The sequence below is a fragment of the Ovis canadensis genome, chromosome 16 (genome assembly GCF_042477335.2).
Source record: "Ovis canadensis isolate MfBH-ARS-UI-01 breed Bighorn chromosome 16, ARS-UI_OviCan_v2, whole genome shotgun sequence".
Taxonomy (NCBI): domain Eukaryota; kingdom Metazoa; phylum Chordata; class Mammalia; order Artiodactyla; family Bovidae; genus Ovis; species Ovis canadensis.
Window position 1 is genome coordinate 17,744,233 of NC_091260.1, and position 20,885 is coordinate 17,765,117.

At 46.4% G+C, this 20,885-nt stretch overlaps 2 protein-coding genes and 1 non-coding gene across 4 annotated transcripts in view; 2 read left to right on the forward strand and 1 right to left on the reverse strand.

Annotated features, from left to right (window-relative positions):
- Nucleotides 1–1,701: 1,701 nt before the first annotated feature.
- Nucleotides 1,702–9,872, forward strand: RPL26L1 (ribosomal protein L26 like 1). 2 transcript variants are annotated; one of them, XM_069555798.1, is made up of 5 exons: nt 1,702–2,554; nt 3,062–3,470; nt 3,867–4,043; nt 8,712–8,852; nt 9,567–9,872. In XM_069555798.1, the coding sequence occupies exons 2-5, from the start codon at nt 3,375–3,377 to the stop codon at nt 9,693–9,695; spliced, it is 543 nt and encodes a 180-aa protein (XP_069411899.1). In that variant the 5' UTR covers nt 1,702–2,554; nt 3,062–3,374; the 3' UTR covers nt 9,696–9,872. The 2 variants fall into 2 exon arrangements, with proteins under 2 accessions (XP_069411899.1, XP_069411900.1); XM_069555799.1 differs by having other exon boundaries at nt 2,427–3,470.
- LOC138422056 (U6 spliceosomal RNA) lies at nt 2,978–3,085 on the reverse strand. Its single transcript, XR_011249727.1, has one exon. It is a non-coding gene; the product is annotated as a U6 spliceosomal RNA (small nuclear RNA).
- Nucleotides 9,873–16,770: 6,898 nt separating the features above from the next.
- Nucleotides 16,771–20,885, forward strand: part of ATP6V0E1 (ATPase H+ transporting V0 subunit e1) — a 28,443-nt gene continuing 24,328 nt past the window's right edge. Inside the window, exon 1 of the mRNA XM_069556058.1 lies at nt 16,771–17,409. Within this exon, the coding sequence (XP_069412159.1) occupies nt 17,306–17,409 (104 nt within the window). The 5' untranslated portion in view covers nt 16,771–17,305. The remainder of the gene's footprint in view (nt 17,410–20,885) is intronic.

The window sequence follows — 20,885 nt, forward strand, 5'->3', positions numbered from 1 at the left end:
ACTCATGAGGTGGGGACTCTTACTATTCCCATTTGACAGATGAGGAAAGTGAGTGACCAAGAGGCTAAACATGTCACCCAAAGCTCCCGGGCCAGTAAGTGGTGGAGATCCCAACCCAGGCAGTCAGAATCCAGGGCTCTCACACGTCCCCACCACATTACTCTCTGCTGTGGAGGCACGAAAATGTTCCCCTGGCGTTCCCTCTGAGCCAGGCACTATGCTAGATCCTGCGGCTTTATGCCAGTCTCTGTGCCTGTTTCCAAGGTAGGCATGTGGCAGGATAGTAACCCTCTATCTATTGAATCTATTAGATCCTATTAGAATGGCAGAACCTCAGTCTTTTGTCATTTTATCTAGTGATGTCCCTTAATTCTTTTGAGCTATAAGAGGCAGAGGCTTCCCAGGTGGCGCTACTGGCCAATGCAAGAGATATATGAGAAGCCAGTTCGATCCCTGGGTGGGGAAGAGGATCCCCTGGAGGAGGAAATGGCAACCCACTTCAGTATTCTTGCCTGGGAAATCTCTTGGACAGGGAAGCCTGGTGGGCTACAGTCCATGGGGTTGAAAAAAGTCAGACATGACTAAAGCAGAGGGCAGAGGGTGGGGATGAAGAAATGGCTCTCCTCTCCGGTTGATAGTGAATATATCCTGATAATCCTGGGCTGTAACGATCTACCCTCACGTGGTTGCCCCTCACCAGTGAGGCCCTGCCCTCCTTGGGAGCAGGGACCAGATTTCACTCCTTCCCACATCTCTGCTCTAGCCCTAAACCTGTGCCTTCATGGAGGTACAACATACATGGCAAATGAATTAATGAGCAAATGGATGCATGTGTGGGTAAATGAGTGAATGTGATAGGGAAATAATGAATGAGCCAAGAAGGGGCCAGTGAGCCAGTGAATGGATGGATGTATGAATGAGCAACTTCTTGGGTGCTTGTGTCTGATGAACGCTGGAAGGGGCCTTTGCTCCCACCTTGCCCATAGGAAGTGACTTCCTTTTTACCCCCAGCTTTATTGAGATATAATTGAACTATAACATTCTGAATTTAAGGCGTACTGTGTTAACCTGATATACCTACATATTGCATCATGATTACCACAGACACCTCCAACACCACACAGTCTGTCTGCCTGTATGTCTACCGGAAGTGGAAGGAGGAGCTCTGGCATGACCAGGCAGGGCAAGGCAGGGACAAGGTGGGCAGGGGGTGGGCAGGGGTGGGCAGGGGGTGGGCAGGGGGTGGGCGGGCCCAGGGTGAGTCGGGCAGGGCAATGGCTCCAAACCCGCCGGATCGCTAGTCCGAAGAATCCTGGCTGTGCTACCAAGTTTTTAAAGACTTAAAGAATTTAAAAAGGGAGACCAAGCACAGCTTCAGTTGGCACGAGCGCACTGCAACTGTTTAGATCAAACACAGAAAGCTTACAGTTTGCATCTTTGGGAGTTAATGGCAAAAGTCTGATTCTGGTGTGGCCTGCCCTTAGGGCTATTGTGGAGCAAGGCCCACAAAGAGGCCTCTGCTCTCTAGGAATAATCTCTCTGCCTGCATGCTCAGTCGTGTCCAACTCTTCGCAACCCCATGGACTGTAGCCCACCAGGCTCTTTTGTCCAGTGAATTCTCCAGGCAAAATACTAGAGTGGGTTGCCATTTCCTCCAGGGGAATCTTCCTGACCCAGGGATCAAACCACGTCCCCTGTATTGGCAGGCAGATTATTTTACCCCTGAGCTACCTGAGAAGCCCTTAGGAATACTAGCTGGTTGTAATTGAGTGCTATGTGCCAGACACTGTTCTAAACACAGGAAACCAGATTAACACACTTAGTCTTCATAACAATTCAACGAGTCATCTACTTTAGATCATCCCCATTTCACAGATAAGTAAACAGGCTCAGACCGAGAAGGCAATGGCACCCCACTCCAGTACTCTTGCCTGGAAAATCCCATGGACGGAGGAGCCTGGTAGGCTGCAGTCCATGGGGTCGCAAAGAGTTGGACACGACTGAGCAACTTGACTTTCACTTTTCACTTTTGTGCATTGGAGAAAGAAATGGCAACCCACTCCAGTGTTCTTGCCTGCAGAATCCCAGGGACGGGGGAGCCTGGTTGGCTGCCGTCTATGGGGTCACATAGAGTCGGACACGACTGAAGCAACTTAGCAGCAGCAGCAGCAGCAGCAAACAGGCTCAGAAACATGGGGGCATCTCCCCAAGGTTCAGCAACTTGAAGAGCCACTTGAGTTCATGTGTCATTCTACAACCCCAGTTTTTCTAAAAGACTGGGGGACGTTTTGCAAACGACAAATGGTTGGTTTGTAATGTCCCTCAAACATTGGTGCACCTCAAAGTCTTTGGTGAGGGGGAGTGCTTGCTCTAAATTCAGAGCCCCTGAGGCCAACCTAATACTGTCTGATTTTGTAGGGCTGTAGCGGAACATGAAAATTTGCATTTTGAACAGACTTCTCAGTGATTGTGAAGAAGCAAGTCAGCCAATTGCATTTAAAGCACCACGTTGTTTAATCACCCTGATCATTTGCCTAAACAACCTCTGAGGAAGGTAACGGGGCAAAGAGTTTTGAGTGGGAAAGAGACTATTAATAATGTTCCTTTCAAAAGAACAGGTGGCTTCCATGGTTGCTCACACTATACAAAATCTGCCCAATGTGGAAGAGCCAGGTTCGATCCCTGGGTCGGGAAGATCCCCTGGAGAAAGGCGTGGCAACTCATTCCTGTGTTCTTTTTTTTTTTTTTTTCACTTTACAATACTGCATTGGTTTTGCCATACATTGACATGAATCAGCCACGGGTGTACATGAGTTCCCAATCCTGAACCGCCCTCCCACCCGCCACCCCATATCATCTCTCTGGATCATCCCCGTGCACCAGCCCCAAGCATCCTGTATCCTGTATTGAACATAGACTGGCGATTCGTTTCTTACATGATAGTATACATGTTTCAATGCCATTCTCCCAAATCATCAAAAATATTGAACGCTTCACGAATTTGCGTGTCATCCTTGGGCAGGGGCCATGCTAATCTTCTCTGTATCGTTCCAATTTTTAGTATATGTGCTGCCGAAGCGAGCTCTTATTCCGATATTCTTGCCTGGAGAATCCCCACGGACAGAGGAGCCTGGTGGGCTACGGTCCATGGGGTCACAAAGATTAAGACACGACTGAGCGACCAACACACACATAAAGAGAACATCAAGAAGGCTTTATTTCAAGCCCTACAAATCTGCCCTTTCTCCCCGGCGGCACCAAGTCAGTGGGTTCCGGGCGTGATCCGCAGAGCCGCCTAGCCACCCAGGATCCCTGGAAACGAGCCACTGCGATCCCACCCCAAGCCTCAGGAGGCGCTATTCAGTTTCGTTCTGATGGGAATGGAGCATTGTTTTCTTTCTGAGCTTGCGCAACGAGGAATCCTCACTTCCGTCCCTACGCGCGCACCGTCTGAACTCGGCGGTCGCTCGGTAAGTGAGTGGAGCCGGTGAATTATCAGGCTACGAAGCCCTCCGCTCCACTGGACTCAATCCTTCCTGCCCGGGGGGTCTTGCCGCCTCCCCAGAGATTTCTCCGCGTGACCCCCAACCGTGCATTCTTTTGCAGTCTGAGCCCTTGTCCCTCAGCCTCAAGGTCCCAGTGCCGCCCCCTCCCCACCCCTGTTTAACTTAGTTCAGCATGCGCCCTCCACGCTCGTCTTGCTCTGTGTAACACCCAGACCTTTCATATCCTTCGTTTTCCTCCTTCAGTCTCCTTCCGAGGCCACCTCCCTAGAACCCCTGGGCGGGGATGGAGCGAAGTGTCCCGGATGGAGAGAAAGCCCTGGTACCCCAGCGAGCCGCTCCTTCCCTTTCCTCTATTTGCAGACGAACACGATGAAGTTCAACCCCTTCGTGACCTCCGACCGCAGCAAAAACCGCAAACGTCATTTCAATGCCCCCTCCCACGTGCGCAGGAAAATCATGTCGTCTCCACTCTCCAAGGAGCTGCGACAGAAGTACAACGTCCGCTCCATGCCCATCCGCAAGGACGACGAGGTCCAGGTACTTGTCTCCCGGGCTCTAGTTACCCACCTGCGTGGTGCTCGGGCGCCGCCTTCGCCGAAAGTGTCGACAGTGCTTGGACGTGGAGGAGTCAAGAGACTCACACGCCCTCAGGACCGGGGCAGATGATGCAGGTGACGGGAGTTGGGGCCCAGAGTCACCAGAGCACGCCTGCCCAGCTTAATTTAGAGCATTCCAAGTCAATTCTTTAATAATAATAATTTGAGAAGTTTTGCTTTGCTTTGCCAGCCAAGCAAAACTGTGCTTTATTTTTCAGTCCAGAGGTTGCTAGTTCCCAGACACTGCTCGGGGGAAGTGTGTTGGATCTTTGCAGGGAAAGGTGTTGAAATAAGAGTAAGGTTTTGGCATCATTCGGTTTAGTGGAAGCTGAACATTTGATGGTGCTGGATTTGGCAGGGAGAATGGGGAAGCAAATCAGAGGTGTGAAATTTTGAGAAAGTATAAGCTGTCTGTTCTCTGACTGGAGTTTAGAATGTTTAGTAGGGAAGGGAAGTGAAGGTAAGATAGATCAGAGCTATAGTCACACCTTGAAGAAATAATATATTGAGCATTTACCGGACCAGGCACCATTCCCTAGAACTCTAGTGGTGAACATCATCCACAGGGTCCCTGTTGCAAATAGGGCTCACATTTGAGAACGGGTTTCCCGACCTCCTCACTGTTGACTTCTTGGGCTGGGTAATTATTTGCTGTGATGAGCTCTCCTGTGCACTGTACGATGTTTAGCAGCATCCCTGGCTTCTCCCCACTAGATGCCAGTAGCACCTTCTCACAGTTAGGATAAGCAGAACTGTCAGTTTTTCCAGGTATTGTCCCTGGGGAGCAAAATTCACCCCTGACAACCTCCCCCAATTGAGAACCATTATTTTAGAGAATGAAGTAAGGAATCTGGTGTATCTGTAAGGGACTGGGACTTGGAAGGTTTGAGGAGGAAAAGGCCGGAAGCAGGAGAGAAGTTAGGTTGAGAATGTGACAGGAATAGAGTGGAAAAAATAATTTGGAAGTACCGTCCAGTCTCTTCTCTTCTGGAACCTTCCCGTCAGACATGCTCTAGTTTATGTTTTGTTTTTTTTGGCCACAAGGCATGTGGGAGCTTAGCTGCCCGACCAAGGATTGAACCCGCACCCTCTGCATTAGAAGGTGAACTCTTAACCCTTGGACCTCCAGGGAAGTCCCTCAGACATGCTCTAGAACGGGGGATTGCAAGCGCCTGTAGGTGCCAGTCAGGGACATGCAGAAACGCCTGTAGGTGCCAGTCAGGGACGCACAGGAACACCTGTAGGTGCCAGTTAGGGATATGCAGGCTCTTCAGTTGTCAAATTCTCCAGTTTTGTGAGACCTGGAAAACCTGGATTCTTTCTTTTATAGAAACTGCTTTTGGCCGAGACCACCAAAAACCTCTTTATGACTAAATTCAATGGTCCCATCTTCGTCTGACTGTCCTTGACAATTTTCAGCAGCATTTGGCATGGGTGGCATCACCTTACTTCTTGAAATTGTCTCTCTTTTTAGCTTCTGTGACACTTCAAGCTCACAGTTTACTTCCAACGTCTCAGCCTCCATTGCTGGCTAGTTCTCCTCTGTCTGATCCCTAAATACTAGAGTTTGTCAGGGCCTGCACCTGCTCTTCCATTGGCTGGCCTACCTTGTCTACCTAGGTGGTATTACTTATACCTAGAGTTTTAAATATCTGCTCTAGGCTAACACCTTCCTCCTTTATATCCTTTATAACCACTTTTCTGACCACAGACCTAAGATCTAACTGCCTGCTGAACGTCTTTATTTGGATATCTCACAGACATCTCAAGTTTCTTATGCATGAGATCCTGACATTGCCACTGCCTCTAAAATCTGAGTCTCCTCCCATCTTTCCCACCTCAGTAAGTGATGCTTCTATCTCCCCACCTGTGTATACCATAACCCTTTAAGTTATTCTTAACTTTCCCTAACCCCTCTCTTCTGTCACTGTGTCTTGTTGATATTACGTTCAAAATAAGTCTTAAATCTGACACTTCTTTATATTTCCATTTTAGTTCAAAGCATCTTCAGCTTCCACTGTTAACCCTAATCCATTCTCTACAGACAAATTATTTGCAAATCAGAGCCTACTTGAAACCTATCAATGGTGCTTGATATGCTAAGTTTACATCTAAATCATTGATAAGGCTCCAGTGATCCAGTCCAGGCCTAATTCTCCAACCCTATCTCATTTTATAAAGCCCCCCACTTGCACTGTACATCATCTTTTCAGCTCCTTAGAATGCTCTGGGTCTTTGTCCAGAATGCTCCCTCTGCCTGGAGTGCTCTTCTCCCCTTTACCTAACTCCTCATTTTGCAGGTCTTAACATTTCAGTGTCTTCCCATGTGCCCTGTTCATGGATCATATATTTGTATGTTTACCTGTTAACTCCTTACTGTTCATCAGACCAAGCTCCCTGAGGCCAGAGAACTTTCCTGACCTCAGTGCAGAGCCTGGCACACAGCAGGGGCACAATCAATATTTATTAAATGGATGAAAATGATTGACTGGATGGAATTGGAACGTGACATAAAGAAAAGGAGGCATGAACTGTTTCCTTTTTAGACATGAAGACAATGAAACTCAGGTAAAATAATAAAGAATAATATAGAAAATGAGTGTCCAGGCCAGGAATACAGGTCTCTCAACTCCAGAGGTCATTCGGGGTAAGCGCGTCTCCAGCCAGGAAAGTAAAATAGTCCAGTTAGGTCTGTAAAAGTGCCTTTTCTCTCTTGGTATCTTCTAAGTCTCACGTGCCTCTCTCTCTGAGTAGTTCAGTCTTCCTCCTACTTTACAGAGGGAATTAAAACTATCATCCAGGAACTTCCAGAGTCCTGGCTCCACACCCTCTGGCTTAATACCTGCATTTCCACCCCTCCTGTCTTCATTCTCTCCTGTTATAAACCCCGTTTCTATCTGAAGCTCTCCCTCTGCCACTGAATGAGACATCCACCACTCTCTTCTCCCCTCTTCAGATCCTTCTATCCACTATCTCCTTTCTCTACAGCTTCCTGCACCTTTTCCTCCATACCTGTTGATTTAAATACATTAATGTTTCCCCTTCTTAAATAATAAAAAATTATCCCTTAACTTCACATCCCCATAGAGCACATGTCCTCTTTCCGATCCTCTTCAGATCCAGGCTTCTTGGGCCAGGCTTTTTTCATCTTCATCTTTCCACCTCTGGTGAATTCACGGCCTTACCATACACAACTTTCATCCCGCTGCTCCGCCAAAAGCACTGTAGCCACGACCACCGGTGACCAGCTTGTTGTCACCTGTTACTCAGTCCTTTCTGTTGTTGACCGTTCCTCAGCATCTGACCTCATCGCTGCTGTAACGCCAGGTTCCCTGGTTTCCCTTTTATTTGCTTATCTGTGGCTGCGCTGGGTCTTCACTGCCGCGTGGGCTTTCCCCAGTTGTGGCGAGCGGGAGCTGTTCTCAGTAGGCGGGCCTCACTGTGCTGGCTTCTCCTGTTGCAGGGCAGGGGCGCCAGGTGCAACGGCTTCAGTTGTTGTGGCCTACAGGCGCCATAGTTGCGGCAGGCAGGCTTAATGGCCCGTGGCCTGTGGGATCTTCCCAAGTAAGGGATTGAATCTGCGTCTCTTGCATTGCCAGGTGGATTCTGTACCCCTGAGCCACCAGGGAAACTCCCTGGTTTCCCATTCTTTCAGGCCGCTTCAGTCTCTTGGAAACCCTTCCAAAATGTTGGCTTTTCTTAGATTTCTACATTCTGCCCTTGTCTCATACCAGCAGTTCCCTGCATAAACTCAGGCTTTGAGTTGCCATGTCTGTGGATGACTCTCGTGTCTTTGTTGCCGGCCCAGTTGGTCTTCCCTGTGTATGGAATCTCCCCATTCCATGCCTCTGGGAAAGGCATGCCTGTACAGCCAGGTGCGCAGCTGGACTCTGGATGTCCTCCTCGCCTCGTCCCTCACCTCTCAGTCCACTGACCGAGTCTTTTCCCGTCTCCTTCCTCACTGGGTCTAGTGTTTAATCTACTTTTTTTCTGATGATAAAATATTTGTATTAACTGTAGGAATCTTGACAGGTGGACTAATGTAAATTAAGAATTCTACTTCCTGTCTAATGGCAACCATTATTGACACTGGGATATATTTTCATCTTGTGTATACCAGACGTATGAAGCATGTACACACAAGGTTCAGACTGTATTGTGTTTGGCCTTGTTTTCTTTTTTCTCTGAAGGTCATATCTTGAAAATTTCCCTAGGTCATAAATTGTTTTTTGAAAACATGGGCTTTAGGTAGCTGCATGAGAATCTCAATATAATTTTTTTCTTTCTTTTTAAATTGAAGTGTAGTTGATTTACAATGTTGTGTTAGTTTTATTCTCAGGACTAGTTGTGTGATGACCAACCTACTTCAAGGAATGTTTTGTTCAGGTAAGAGAAGGAAAAAATGCAGGTGAAGAACCTCCACCTGACTTAGAATAACAAAGAGAAGATTTATACCAGAAAAAAAAAGGCTGATTTTGACTGCCAAGATTAATCTGTTTTTTGTGCAAAAAGTTTCATTGTTAGCCTGTATGTTCCCGATCATTAGTCTCCTTACTGTGATATTCAAGCATTAGAAATGAGGAGAATTCACTTTTGTATTTTCTCTTAGGTGGTTCGAGGACACTACAAAGGTCAGCAAATTGGCAAGGTAGTCCAGGTATATAGAAAGAAATACGTCATCTACATTGAACGGGTGCAGCGCGAGAAGGCTAATGGCACAACTGTCCACGTGGGCATTCACCCCAGCAAGGTATGGCCCGGGGCCACACGGTGCCAGTGGCTGCGTGTCCCAGCATTCCTGCTGGAGTTGTTGGGCATCAGTATTGCCCACACAGACAGATGTGATAAGGACTTTAGAGGGAGGTCAGGCAGGCTTGGTTGGTTCACTGGCTAGTGAACCAAGGATCCAGATTCTTTTCTTGTGTGTTCTGTCACCCTTGGTGATGGCCCATCTGCAAGCTGGTAGCAAGAGTGTTGCTGGCATGATTTCCCCACGAGGGAGTGTGCAGAGGGACTAGAGAGAACACCTCTTCCTTCAGCCCTCACTCCCAGCTAGTGGAATTGACTGTTCCTCTCTTAAACTCCCAGCTTATACGCTGTAGAGCCTCTCCTCCAGAGTTTCAGATCCTTTAAGGGCAGAATGTTGGGTCTCACTCATCTGTGTGATCTCTGTATCGCCCAGTAGCTGGTGGGAATGCAGTATTTTTAAAAACAATGTATTTTGCCACGCAAGGGATGACAGACAAACCATCCGTGTTGGTAGTATAATCTTCAGTCTTTGTATCACTAAACTACATAAATGGTCCCTAGACCCACAGGAGTTAGGGGTTGGAGATTGGGTAGCAGAAGAAGGAACTCAAGCTGCTATCATTGAGGGAAGACCTGCTGTGTGAGATAATTATGCTTTTAAGTCCTTTCCCCTTAAAAAAGAAATCAAGATCTGTTTGTTTTCTCATCCTAACAGGTGGTCATCACCAGGCTAAAACTGGACAAAGATCGGAAAAAAATTCTAGAACGCAAAGCCAAATCTCGACAGGTTGGGAAAGAAAAAGGAAAATACAAGGAGGAACTTATTGAGAAAATGCAGGAATGAATGTACCCTGTTGCACAGCCATGGTTTATCTGTAGGTTCTTTACCTGGCATGTAGGCCTTTAAAACTTTCCAAGATGTCTCTCTCTCGAGTATTTTATTTCCTTCCTGTTTTGTTATTATTATTTATGTGGTTCTGTAAATCCACTAATAATTTTATGAATAAAAATTGGAAATGTTTTCTTGTTCCGAATGGTATTTATTGCTTTATAGGTAAAATCCATCTGAATTCTCAGTTCCCCATTGGGAGTCTTTCATACTTTAAATCTACAGAGAGCAGCACAGTAGCAGCTGTGAGATTAAGACAGCCCTGCTCCTGCTTAGACCCCCATGCTGATGGGGTGGACCGGACAGGACTCTGGTTCCTGATGCAGAGATCTGCCCCGCTCCACGGACGTCAGCCTGTGCCTGGCAGGCACAAGGCCCCACTGAGAGCAGCGCCACTCAGCACTCCCACCCTGGCCTGCCGCACTGCCCTCTGGCCAGCTTCCTCTCCATATCCTAACCAACCCAGGGACGTGCAGCTCCCTGACCCGGCTGCCCGGCCCAAGTCCTAAATACCACCTCCTAAAGATGGTTCAGAAGACTGATGGCCTACAGGCAAGACTTGACTTGGTTCACAGGTTTTTGTGGGTTTTTTTTGGTCCTATTTTCATAACTTTAAAAATTAATTTCCAACATATAAAACGTAATGAGAGCATAGAAATCCAGACCTTTTGCTTCATCTGGCTGCGTGAGGCCCTCAGCTGCGCAGCATCAGTGTGTGGGGACAGGGGACTCTTCCTGTCCTCAATGGACTCCAATCTAACTTCTAGTCATTCCTTAAGATTAGCTTCAGAGCCACATCTAAAATCCTCCCTTGCCCCTATGGTAAACAATCTATTGATTAATGCATCAAACAGCCTTTTGTGGTTCTCTAGTAACAGGGTTTATCTGACACTGATGTTTCTTAATACATGTTGACTTATTCCATTATTTTCCATTTTCACTGCTGAAGAAAACGAGTTTAGGTTAACTGCCCAAACCCCAGAGAGCATAAGAGACAGAGCTAGGATTTGAACCCAGGCCTCGGCGCGTCAGAGGACATTCACCTCCCGCATCAGCCCGCTCTGGTGTTCCTCCCTCTCCTGTTAGCGACCCTTTGTTAGAGTCTGATGCGAGCCCAGACGTATGGAACAGAAGAATCTTTGCAGCAACAGTGCTGCAGTGGGAAGAGCACTGTCACCAGCCGTCAAGTGCCAATCGCGGCTCTGCCACTGGGTGGTCAGAGGCCTTCGAGCAAGCTGTTCATCTCAGCTTCCATTTTCTCAGTTGTGTCCAACTCTGTGACCCCATGGACTGTCGCCTGCCAGGTTCCTCTGTCCATAGAATTCTCCAGGCAAGAATACAGTGGGTAGCCATTCCCTTCTCCAGGGGACCCTCCCACCCAGGGATGAAATCCAGGTCTCCTGTGTTGCAGGCAGATTCTTTACTGTCAGAGCCAAAAGAAAATAATACTTGCACTGCCTTCCTGTCTCACGGAAAATGCCGAAATAAAATGCCAGGATCAAATGGGCTATTATTACTGAGCACACTTCGAAAGTATGAGTGTATAAATTCTAATATTGCTATTATTATTCAGTATTTCCAATTCTAACATTCACCTTGCACTCAAGTAATGATTTTTCACAGAAGATTGATAAGATCACAAACCACAGAACTCCATATGCATGTTCTGACTGCAGCGTTAAGAGTGAGCAGAATGATGCCAGCTCTGGAGTCAGAGGAATCTTGAGTCAAGTCCTGTTCTGGTCTTTGGTCAGCCCTTTTTATGAGCCTGTTTCCCTATTTTATGTAAGCAGCTAGAAACACTGATCTTCAAGACTGAAAATTAAAGTAGCAGTCCACCAGACCCCACTGACTTTAGGAGTCAATGTGGGTGCTTGCTAACAGTCTCTACGTCCTTGCCTGGAGATTCTGTGATGCAGTAGGTCTGAAGTCTGAAGAGAGAGGCCTCTTCAGACCTCTTCACATGGCCCTTGTATGATACTTATGACTAGGTAAATTTGGGAACTTGTGGATCAGGAGTCTACAAATCACAGCACATAAAATATAGTAGGTGCCCAAAACATGGCGACTGTATCAGCGCATTGAGCTGTGTGTCTAGCAGGCATGATGAGTAGGTCAACCAGTAAGGGCTGGAGTTTGTTTCTTTAATTTTTGTCTTCACTCTTGATAACACGTTTTAGGCCCCCAAATCTGAATAAATGATTTCAAACTAGGTTAGATTTATAGTAAGATAATATCTTCTGATTCCTGGTCTGGGCCCTAGGCTCCAACCATTACTCTCACCATTACACTTAAATGATGATTATTTCCTAGGAATCGGATTTGGTTTCTTTTCAGCACCGTGTTCAAGTGATACATAAGAGTTTTGAGAACTGTAATCTCCCCCAAATCACACCAGACTTCTTATCATCAGTCATGCGAATAATAGTGCATGATCAAGAGCAGGAATTTGGCATCAACTGAGAGCTAATCCCAGCTCTGTCATCTCCTAGCTGTGTGACTCTGGGCAAATGGCCTAACCTCTCTGGGCCTGTATGGTTGTCTATAAAATGGAGATGAAATGAGTACCTACCAAATAGAGTCGTCAAGACTCACTACTTGAGATACTGTGCGTAGAGCATAGAGAACTCAGCAAGTGACAGCTACTGTCTTTCTGAGGAGACTGCAGTGGGTTTGTCTGCAGGAATACAGGGAAAAGTTTTTCTCCAGAGAGTCTGGATAAATGCTGGAAAAGTTTTTCTCCAGGGAGTTTGGATAAATGCTGGTTCTTGACCGAGGTGGGAGGGTTTAAAGGCAGCAGTATTGTGCTTGGGCTGCTGCAGGAACTTGGGACTGTAGAATGCCAGCTGGATAGGCCCGGCATTATCAAGCCTGCTTATCAAGGTTCCGGCTGGGGAGGGGGGTTTAGCATGTTTCCTGGAATGAGTTTGAATTAAGTGGTTTCCTACTGACCTTTTCATCAAATTTGCAGGTATCCACTTACATGAGTGAGTCCCCTGTGTTATTTTGGAAAAACTCCAAACTTTCACACTGCAGATAACTCCTTCCGAGTGTCTGCTTTCACAGTGCACTGGGGTCTGAGATGTTCAGCTACAGGGCTTTCCACGTGAGTTGGGTAAGCAAGGAAGTAATCAGGTCTGGGAACCAGGCAGAGCTTCACTAACCAAGAGTCCTCTGTACTCTGCTGATGCTATAGACTATAGAGCTGAGCAGTTCCAATCTGGTAATGGCTTGGGTCTTTGTTCATTGTTCTTTTTAATTAGTTTTTTTCTTTTAAAGAAAAAAAAAACTGAACAGAGGAGAGCGGCAGGCTACAGTCTATAGGGTCGAAAAAAGTTGGACACAACTGAAGCGACAGCACGCACACATGCATATAGAGTACAACATGAAAGGTACAAAAGGTAGACAGTGAAGAGTAAGTCTCCTTGTCCCACTGACTCTCAGTCACTCAGTTCTCCCGAGAAGCAGTCACTGTTTCCAGTCTTCCGTATCCTTCTAGAAATATTCCATACATACATGATTGGGTTTTTACTAAAGTCTGGTCCATGAATAAGTCTTCATGAGAATGGCAGTTCATCCAAATTTAATTAGCGATATGAGGTTGATTTATTTCCTAAACACCATAATTACAATACAAATACGCATCAATATAAGTAAAATATTATTTGTCCATCAGAAGTAACTAAATCAACCACATCCTAGCCTATCCCTAATATGAGGGCAGCTAATTCTGCAACAGGTTTTCAAAGGTCTCATCTTATGTGTTAGATGTCTCTATCTTTTAAAGTAGTGTATAATTTAAGGGGTTTTTTTCTTTTGGTGATTTACTATTTGAGATAGAAGAGGGAGAGTGGTTTGCTAGGAAGAACAGGAGCTACAAAGACTTACATACAGATCCCAGTTTTATCTCTTAAAACAGCTAGACTTTGAGCAAGTTACAAATCTGAGCCTCTCTTTCTTAATATGTAGAGAGAATTTAATAACACCTCCTTAGGTGTTGTGAGCACTCAGTGAGACAGGTAATTCAGAGCACCTTGTTTAATGATTGACGAGTGACCGTCAAAACCTGGTAGCCGCCATAATCAGTGGTGTCGGCCCACAGTACACTTTCCCTATACACGAGCGGAGTAAACAGCAGTAAATTATGCTCGAGTTTCCGCTTCTCCACTAACTTCCAACCTTCTCAATCAACTTGGAAGGGGCTTTACGACTGTGGCTCTGTAACCCCGCGTTCCTGTTTAGGAGCTCCTTGGGGTTTGCACTGTAACGTTTCGGTCCACTCTTGTTTACTCTATCCTACTGAAGTTGCCTCTGAGACTCTTCCTCTAATTTAAAAATTACTGAGCAATTTCCCTGGTGGTCCAGTGGTTGGGAATCCCTGCCAATGCAGAGGACACGGGTTCAATCCGTGGTCCAGGAAGATTCCACAAGCTGCAAAGCAACTAAGCCCAAGCGCCAGAGCTACTGAATGAAGCCCACGCGCCCTAAAGCCCATGCTCCGCGAAAGAGAAGCCAGTGCTCTGAGAAGGCTGCACACCGCTACTGGAGAGTGGCTCCCACTTACTTCCTTCAGCTGGAGAAAGCCCACTTGCAACAACAGAGACCCAGCCAAAAATAAATAAAAGTTACTGAGGACCCAAAGACCTTTACTATGTGGATTACATCTATCAAAATAATTCACCATGTTAGACATTAACACTGCAAGATTTTAATTCATTTAAAAAATAATAATAAACCCCAAACATGTTAATGTTTTTATAGAAAATAACTACCTTTTCCAAAACAAAACCGAAAAACGTAGCCAGAAGAGTGACATTGTGCACAGTTCCTTTATGTCCGGCTTAGTAGAAAACAAATGCATTCTTATAATGCTTCTGCAATCAACCTGTTGCAATGGTGTTCTTGGTGAAGCAAAGAAGAAAAGTCAGTGTCAAATTCAGCGTCACCTCGATTGGTGGTTAGAAAAGAGAGGACCTGGCCGACCCACTGGGAGAGTCTCTAGGACTCTCCAGCAGTCCTGGGACCGTGCTGCCCAAAGTCTCATTTTTTTTCTTGCAGGAGACCTGAAACCAGAGAATATTTCTTCATCTGGAGGGTCTCTGAACCCTAGCTCGGCCTTCTCCACAGCTTTCACTTGGAATGTGTGATAAAAGGTTTTTGACAGACTGACTGATAGAGGGAGCTATTGGCCAATACTAGCCCACATATATATATACCCAGATTAAAGTGTTTTCTCTTTCACAGCGGCTGAAACAGAGTTCAGCCCAGTGTCTGAACAGAACCAATGTCTGAATAGCTACATGCCTGTGCTCCTGACATCTGCTTCTCAGAGAGGCTGCTAAGAAGGCAAAGCAAAAGGTAGACTTACCAAGATCAACTTAAAAGAGAATACTGCACTAATCTAAGAGAGGGGGAAATTTTTTACAATAGCCGAAAAAGTGGAAGCAACCCAACTATCCAATCACGGATGAATGGAAAAACAAAATGTGGTATGTACATACAGTGGAATATTATTCAGCCTTAAGAAGGATGGAAATTCTGATATGTGCTACCACATGGATGAATCTCAAGGACATTATGCTCAGTGATACATAAGCCAGTCACAAAAAGACGAATGTTCTATGATTTTACTTACATCAGGTATCTTGAGTAGTCAAACTTACAGAAACAATTAAGTAGAAGGGTGCTTGCCAGCAACCAGGGAAGGGAAGAATGGGGACTTGTTTAGTGGGTATAAAATAGTTCTGGAGATCTGGTGCACAACCATGTGAAGATACTTAACACTACCAGACTGTACACTTAACAATGGTTAAGAAGGTATGTTTCATGTTACGTATATTTGTATGCCACAATGAGAAATAAGCTTTTAAAAAAAGAAATGGGAAGAAAGACCAAGCTTTTTTCTCTAATTTAGTTCTGGCTGTCACCCTTTTTTAACTATTCATTGCAGTTGTATAAATATTTATTGAGCACATTCTAGGCATCAAATGCTTCTAAGGAAGACAGATCAGGTAAACAGTGCCCATTCTCAAGGAGTTTGCCCTCTACTAAAGGGTTGGTTGATTTATACACACAAACAAGTACAAGGCCACAAGACATGCATTAACAGAATGAAATAGGTCTTGTGAAGGTGGTGCCTGGAATGGAACTTAAGAACAACAGAATTTCTGCTGAGACCGAGTTGTTGGGAAGGGGCAGGATGAGCACACAGGAGACCAACTAGTTTCCTACCTGGTCCTTCAGGTAAAGGTTTGAAATCATGTTTGAAGAGATGTCACAGATCTTTGGTCCAACTTCCCCTTTAATCCAAGAATTTATTCTAGTTGAATGAGGAAGGAAATCAGGAGGTAATTCAAGGGAGGGAAACGTGACTATCACAGGGAAATCATGGTCCAGGGTAGAGCACACTGGGTTGGTTTAGATTTGCTTTCCATTTTCCTTTTGCCTGAAAGCTCTATCAACTTCTCTGAGAATTACGTTCTTCCTGTTACAAGGTTGTCACATACACTGAAAGTGAAAGTGAAGTCGCTCAGTCGTGTCCGACTCTTTGCCACCTGTGGACTATAGCCCACCAGGCTCCTCTGTCCATGGGATTCTCCGGGCAAGAATACTGGAGTGGGTTGCCATTTCCTTCTCCAGGGAATCTTCCCGACCAGGGATTGAACCCAGGTCTCTAGCATTGTAGGCAGATGCTTTAACCTCTGAGCCACCAAGGAAGCCCCACATACACTGAACATGTGTGCAAATCCTTGGCAAGCATCAGAAATTCCTTGTTACCTTCTTCTTACTACCCTGGCTAATCCCTACTCCTCTTTCAAGGCTCAGCTCAAGACTGGCTTGGGGTGGAAAAGTCATGCACAGTGGTCCAGCCTACCTTCACACTGCATTCAGTGGCCTGCTCAAAGTCCGTGTTTTCACCAGCCTGTGAACTCCCTGTGGGTAGGTGTGTCTGATTCCTGTAAGCCTCCAAACCTGGCACAGTCCACGTCATTCAGTACGGCAGCAGTTAAGAGCACTGGCCTTGAAAATCACACCAACAAAGGCTGAATCTTGGTTTTGCTACTTAGCTATATGACCCTGAGCAAGATCCTTAACCTCCTTCCTGGGCCTCAGTTTCTTCACCTGCAAAGTGGGGATAATAATTAAACGGCGTCATAGGCTGTCGTGAGGTGTTCAAAACGAAACTCAAGCACTTAAAGCTCATGACCCAGTGGCTACCACACAGAATTCTGAACAGAAACTTACGATGAAGTTCTCTATATATGCTTGTTGCATAAGAAGATAAGGCTGTAAATAATTACACTTTTCTTATAAGGGCCACCTTCTTATCTGAAAACTTTGCTGAGCCCCTGACGACACATCTCCAGCTCTGGGGCTCCAGAGTGTTTTACACAGCAACAGCCGGGCGGTCTCCCAGCGGAGGACGGGGCGGAGTCCCGCGCGCGGTCACGTGGGGACGCGGGGGGCGGGCCTTTGCGCGCGCAGGTCCCGCGGCCGGGGTTGACACTTCCGGGTGGGACCCGAGTGCGGCGGCGGGCCCGGGGCTGGCGCTTCCCGCAGCAACCATGGCGTATACCGGCCTCACGGTCCCTCTCATCGTGATGAGCGTGTTCTGGGGCATCGTCGGCTTCTTGGTGCCCTGGTTCATCCCTAAGGGTCCCAACCGGGGGTAAGTGCGCCAGGCCTGCCTGCGGAGGGAAGCGCGGTGAGAACCCGCCGGGCCGGGCGGGGAAAGGGGCGACGGCGCCGGTCGGAGACCTTGCCCGGGTGATCCCGCCCTGCAGTCAGGCCTCGGCCCCCCACCCCTCGGCAGCCCCCCGACTTCCTTGTCGCGGCAGCCTCAGTGTCTCCTAGCCCGAACTGAGGAGGGTGGCCTCCGGTGGCTTTGAGGGAATTTTTTCTCCTCACGTCCCTGTGTGGGGAGGGTGCCGTCGGAAATGGACGTATCCCTCCTCGAGGAGAAGTTGGGGCTCGTCACCAAGACGGCTGTCGCCCTAGCCCCGCTGTCTACCCAAATGAGGCCTCGTTTGCCTACACTTTAAAGGGACGGATCAAATAAATAAAACAGAAATTGACCTCTCTGCCTCACAGGCTGTCGCAGTTGCACAGCACACCCTTGTGCCGCAGCGCTGAGCCCAGGCCTTGCATCTAGTGGGCGCCAGGAGCGAGTTGGGGCTTGATCTGGAGCGAGGTTAATTACCAAAGCGCAGGAGGTATTGTTAAGAAACCCCTGCGTCATACCTTTCGAAGGGCGCTCCCGCACTTGGGTATGAGTATAAAAAGCTCTTAGAATGATTGGTTAAGAAAGACTACCCCCCGCTCCCCCGGCTTCTTTGCGAAATAGAGCTTTATCTGTTTTGTAAGTAAACTTTTTTTTTATTATGGTATGAAATAGTCTTATCTTCAAAGGAGCTTTGGAAACCCTCTTTCTGGTTCCTCTTTGCCTTTTAGTCATTTTTTCTCAGCGGCAAGATCATGTGGGGTGAAGCTTATTATGAATCACAGATTTTGGGGAACACCATCTCTTGTTTTATTCTTTGAAACTAATTGGTGACTTCACAGTGCTCTACATGCATAGGCTTGAAGGGTTGTTGAGTGATCTGTTGCCTTTATTAAAGGAAAGAAAATGCTCTTACTTAATAGTTTGTGCCCTGAGCCGCTTTTACTGTCTGGAATAAACTTGTGTTAGACCCGTTCCTTTCATCTAGCTTACAAGTAAATCATAATTTGTTTAAAAAGTAAAAACTGTAGGTGAATTTATCATCTGGTGGCATGAGGTCCACCCATTCTGCTCCCCTCTTCTCCCCTCCTCAGATGGCATCAGTTATGTAGGGTCATCTTTCCAGCCTGTAATAGATGAGAATTCTCAGGTTATTAGAACAATTTGTGCTAACCAGATTTAATTCCTTGGACTTGTTTCTCCTGCTAGAGTTAGGGAACAACAAAGTGCTCTTTTGTTGTGATTCTGTGTTCAGCTCTTCCCTTACCCACTGTCTTTCCAGCCTCCATGCTCAGAAAGCATTTATTAATGTGCTGGTAGCGCTGACCACTTCTTTCTTGAAGCTCCCCGTTTGGGACCCACTGTGCCCAGCCTTGGGCCTTGATGCCATTGCTCTTACCCAGAGTAATGAAGTGCCTTCTGTGGTCCATGGGCTACTCAGCTTGTAGTCCTAGTGTTACGATTCAGGTTTGACCTGCTAGTGATATGTTATCTGGATTTAATTCATAGCCTCCACCCCAGCCCTTGTTATTTCCTGCTCTTGGCAGGATTGGACAGGTCTTAAAACACAAGGTGTCTCCTAGGAGTTACTGTAGTACACTTTGAGAAACACTGCTCCCAGTTGGATGATCCCTATGACCTTGGATAATTTAACTTTTCCATGTTCCTATTTCCTCACTGTAAAGGAAATGTTAGTACTAAATTATTATTGGTTCTCATTTACCTCCTGAAAAGACTGCAGATAATTTTTTTTTTTTTTAAACGGAGGGGCTGAATTGCTTCAAGGAGTTAATGCAGGAGAGCATTTCTGATTTGAAGAATTGAAAACATCTTCATTAAGGAGATGAGTAAAGGTGCTGTGTGAGAAGGAGAGAAAGGAGTTTTTGCTGTTAAATTTTCTTCTCTGAGATCCCTGCATGTCAAAATGCAGAAGCTTGGGTCATTAGGAGGATTTCAGGACCTCGAGAAATGGGGGGAAAACGGGGGCGAAAGGGAAAAAGGTCTTCTGAGTCTGTGTGTAACCTACAGCAAGCCCCTTACTGTCATCTTTTCTGCACCTGAAAAAGGGCGGAATACAATGAAGTCTGTACCTGGAATGCTGGTTCCTAACCATTCCTATTCTTTATGATTTCCCACTGTCCTCTAGGAATCCAGAGATTCTCTAAAAACTTCAGGTGGTGCGGGGTGGGAGGGGTGGCGACAGAGCGCGGGGATTAGTGTGCCAAGGGTTCACGGCTCCAGTTTTCTCAGACATAACACTGTTAAACATACAGAAGAAGAGAGCAGTGTAAGTGTTATGTAACACCACCCAGATTCAATAATGTTAACACTCATATCTGCTTTATATTTTGTCTCTGAATCCGGGTGTGCATACATACGTACATAATTCTGCTGAACCATTTGAGCACACGTTGCAGTGGTTGTGACACTTTACCCCTAAACACTTAAGCAGACCATAACTCAGAAAAAAAAGCACATCAGGAGCTGATATTTTTGTGCGTTTTGGCCATGGCACACCTCTGAGCTTGCAAGATCTTAGTTCCCCAGCACATTGGGCACTCGGAGTCCTAATCACTGGACCAGCAGGGAATTCCCCCGAGGGACCTTTTGCTCTCCAATGTCCAATGAATAGTACAAAGGGGCCTCAGCTGTTCCCATTCTCTGAGGTGGTCTTTTGGGGAAGAGGAAGATGGAGGGAGGGATTCTGGGTTGAGGCAGGGGAATGAAAGGAGATGAACCGGAGCTTGGGATGGAGGATAAACAAACATAATGCTTTTGGGGACACTAGGGCACCCACGTTCAGGAGTGAAATGCTGTTTGAAGGTAGAGGGGTGAGAAGGAGGAATGGAGCGAACTGATGACAAGTGAGAAGCTGAACTTGATTTTATAGACCTTCAAACATTTTTATTATGAAACCATTAAAATTCGGTAGTGCAACCTTAATGCCTATTTATGCATTATATTATAAGCTTAATGTATGAGGTACATATTTTGCTGCAGAATGTGCCTTCAGGATGTATCTAGAGTCTGACCAGTTCTCACAACCCATACTGCTACCAGGCTGGTCCATTAGCGCAACTCTCCTCTAACTGGTTTTTCTGCTTTTCCCCTGGCTTCCTCTTCCCAAGTCTGTTTTCACCCTGCAGAGAGATCCTATTACAGTTTGGATCAGATTTTGTCAGTGTTGTTAGCTGTTTGGTTGGATCTGACTCTTTGCAACCCCGTGGACTGTAGCCCACCAGGCTCCTTTGTCCATGGAATTCTCTAGGCAAGAATACTGCAGTGGGTTGCCATTCCCTTCTCCAGGGGATCTTTCCAATCCAGGGATCAAACCCAAGTCTCCTGCATTGCAGGCAGATTCTGTACCATCTGAGCCACCAGGGAAGCCCCATTTTGTCAGTCCTTTTCTCAAATCCCTCCCAAAT

What these genes read in the sequence shown, in the direction of transcription:
- RPL26L1 (XM_069555798.1), top strand. Translation starts at nt 3,375, where the DNA reads ATGGGAATGGAGCATTGTTTTCTTTCTGAGCTTGCGCAACGAGGAATC. An exon ending in CTGAACTCGGCGGTCGCTCG is followed by an intron (nt 3,471 to 3,866) that starts GTAAGTGAGTGG and finishes CTCTATTTGCAG; the next exon opens with ACGAACACGATGAAGTTCAA. An exon ending in GCAAGGACGACGAGGTCCAG is followed by an intron (nt 4,044 to 8,711) that starts GTACTTGTCTCC and finishes ATTTTCTCTTAG; the next exon opens with GTGGTTCGAGGACACTACAA.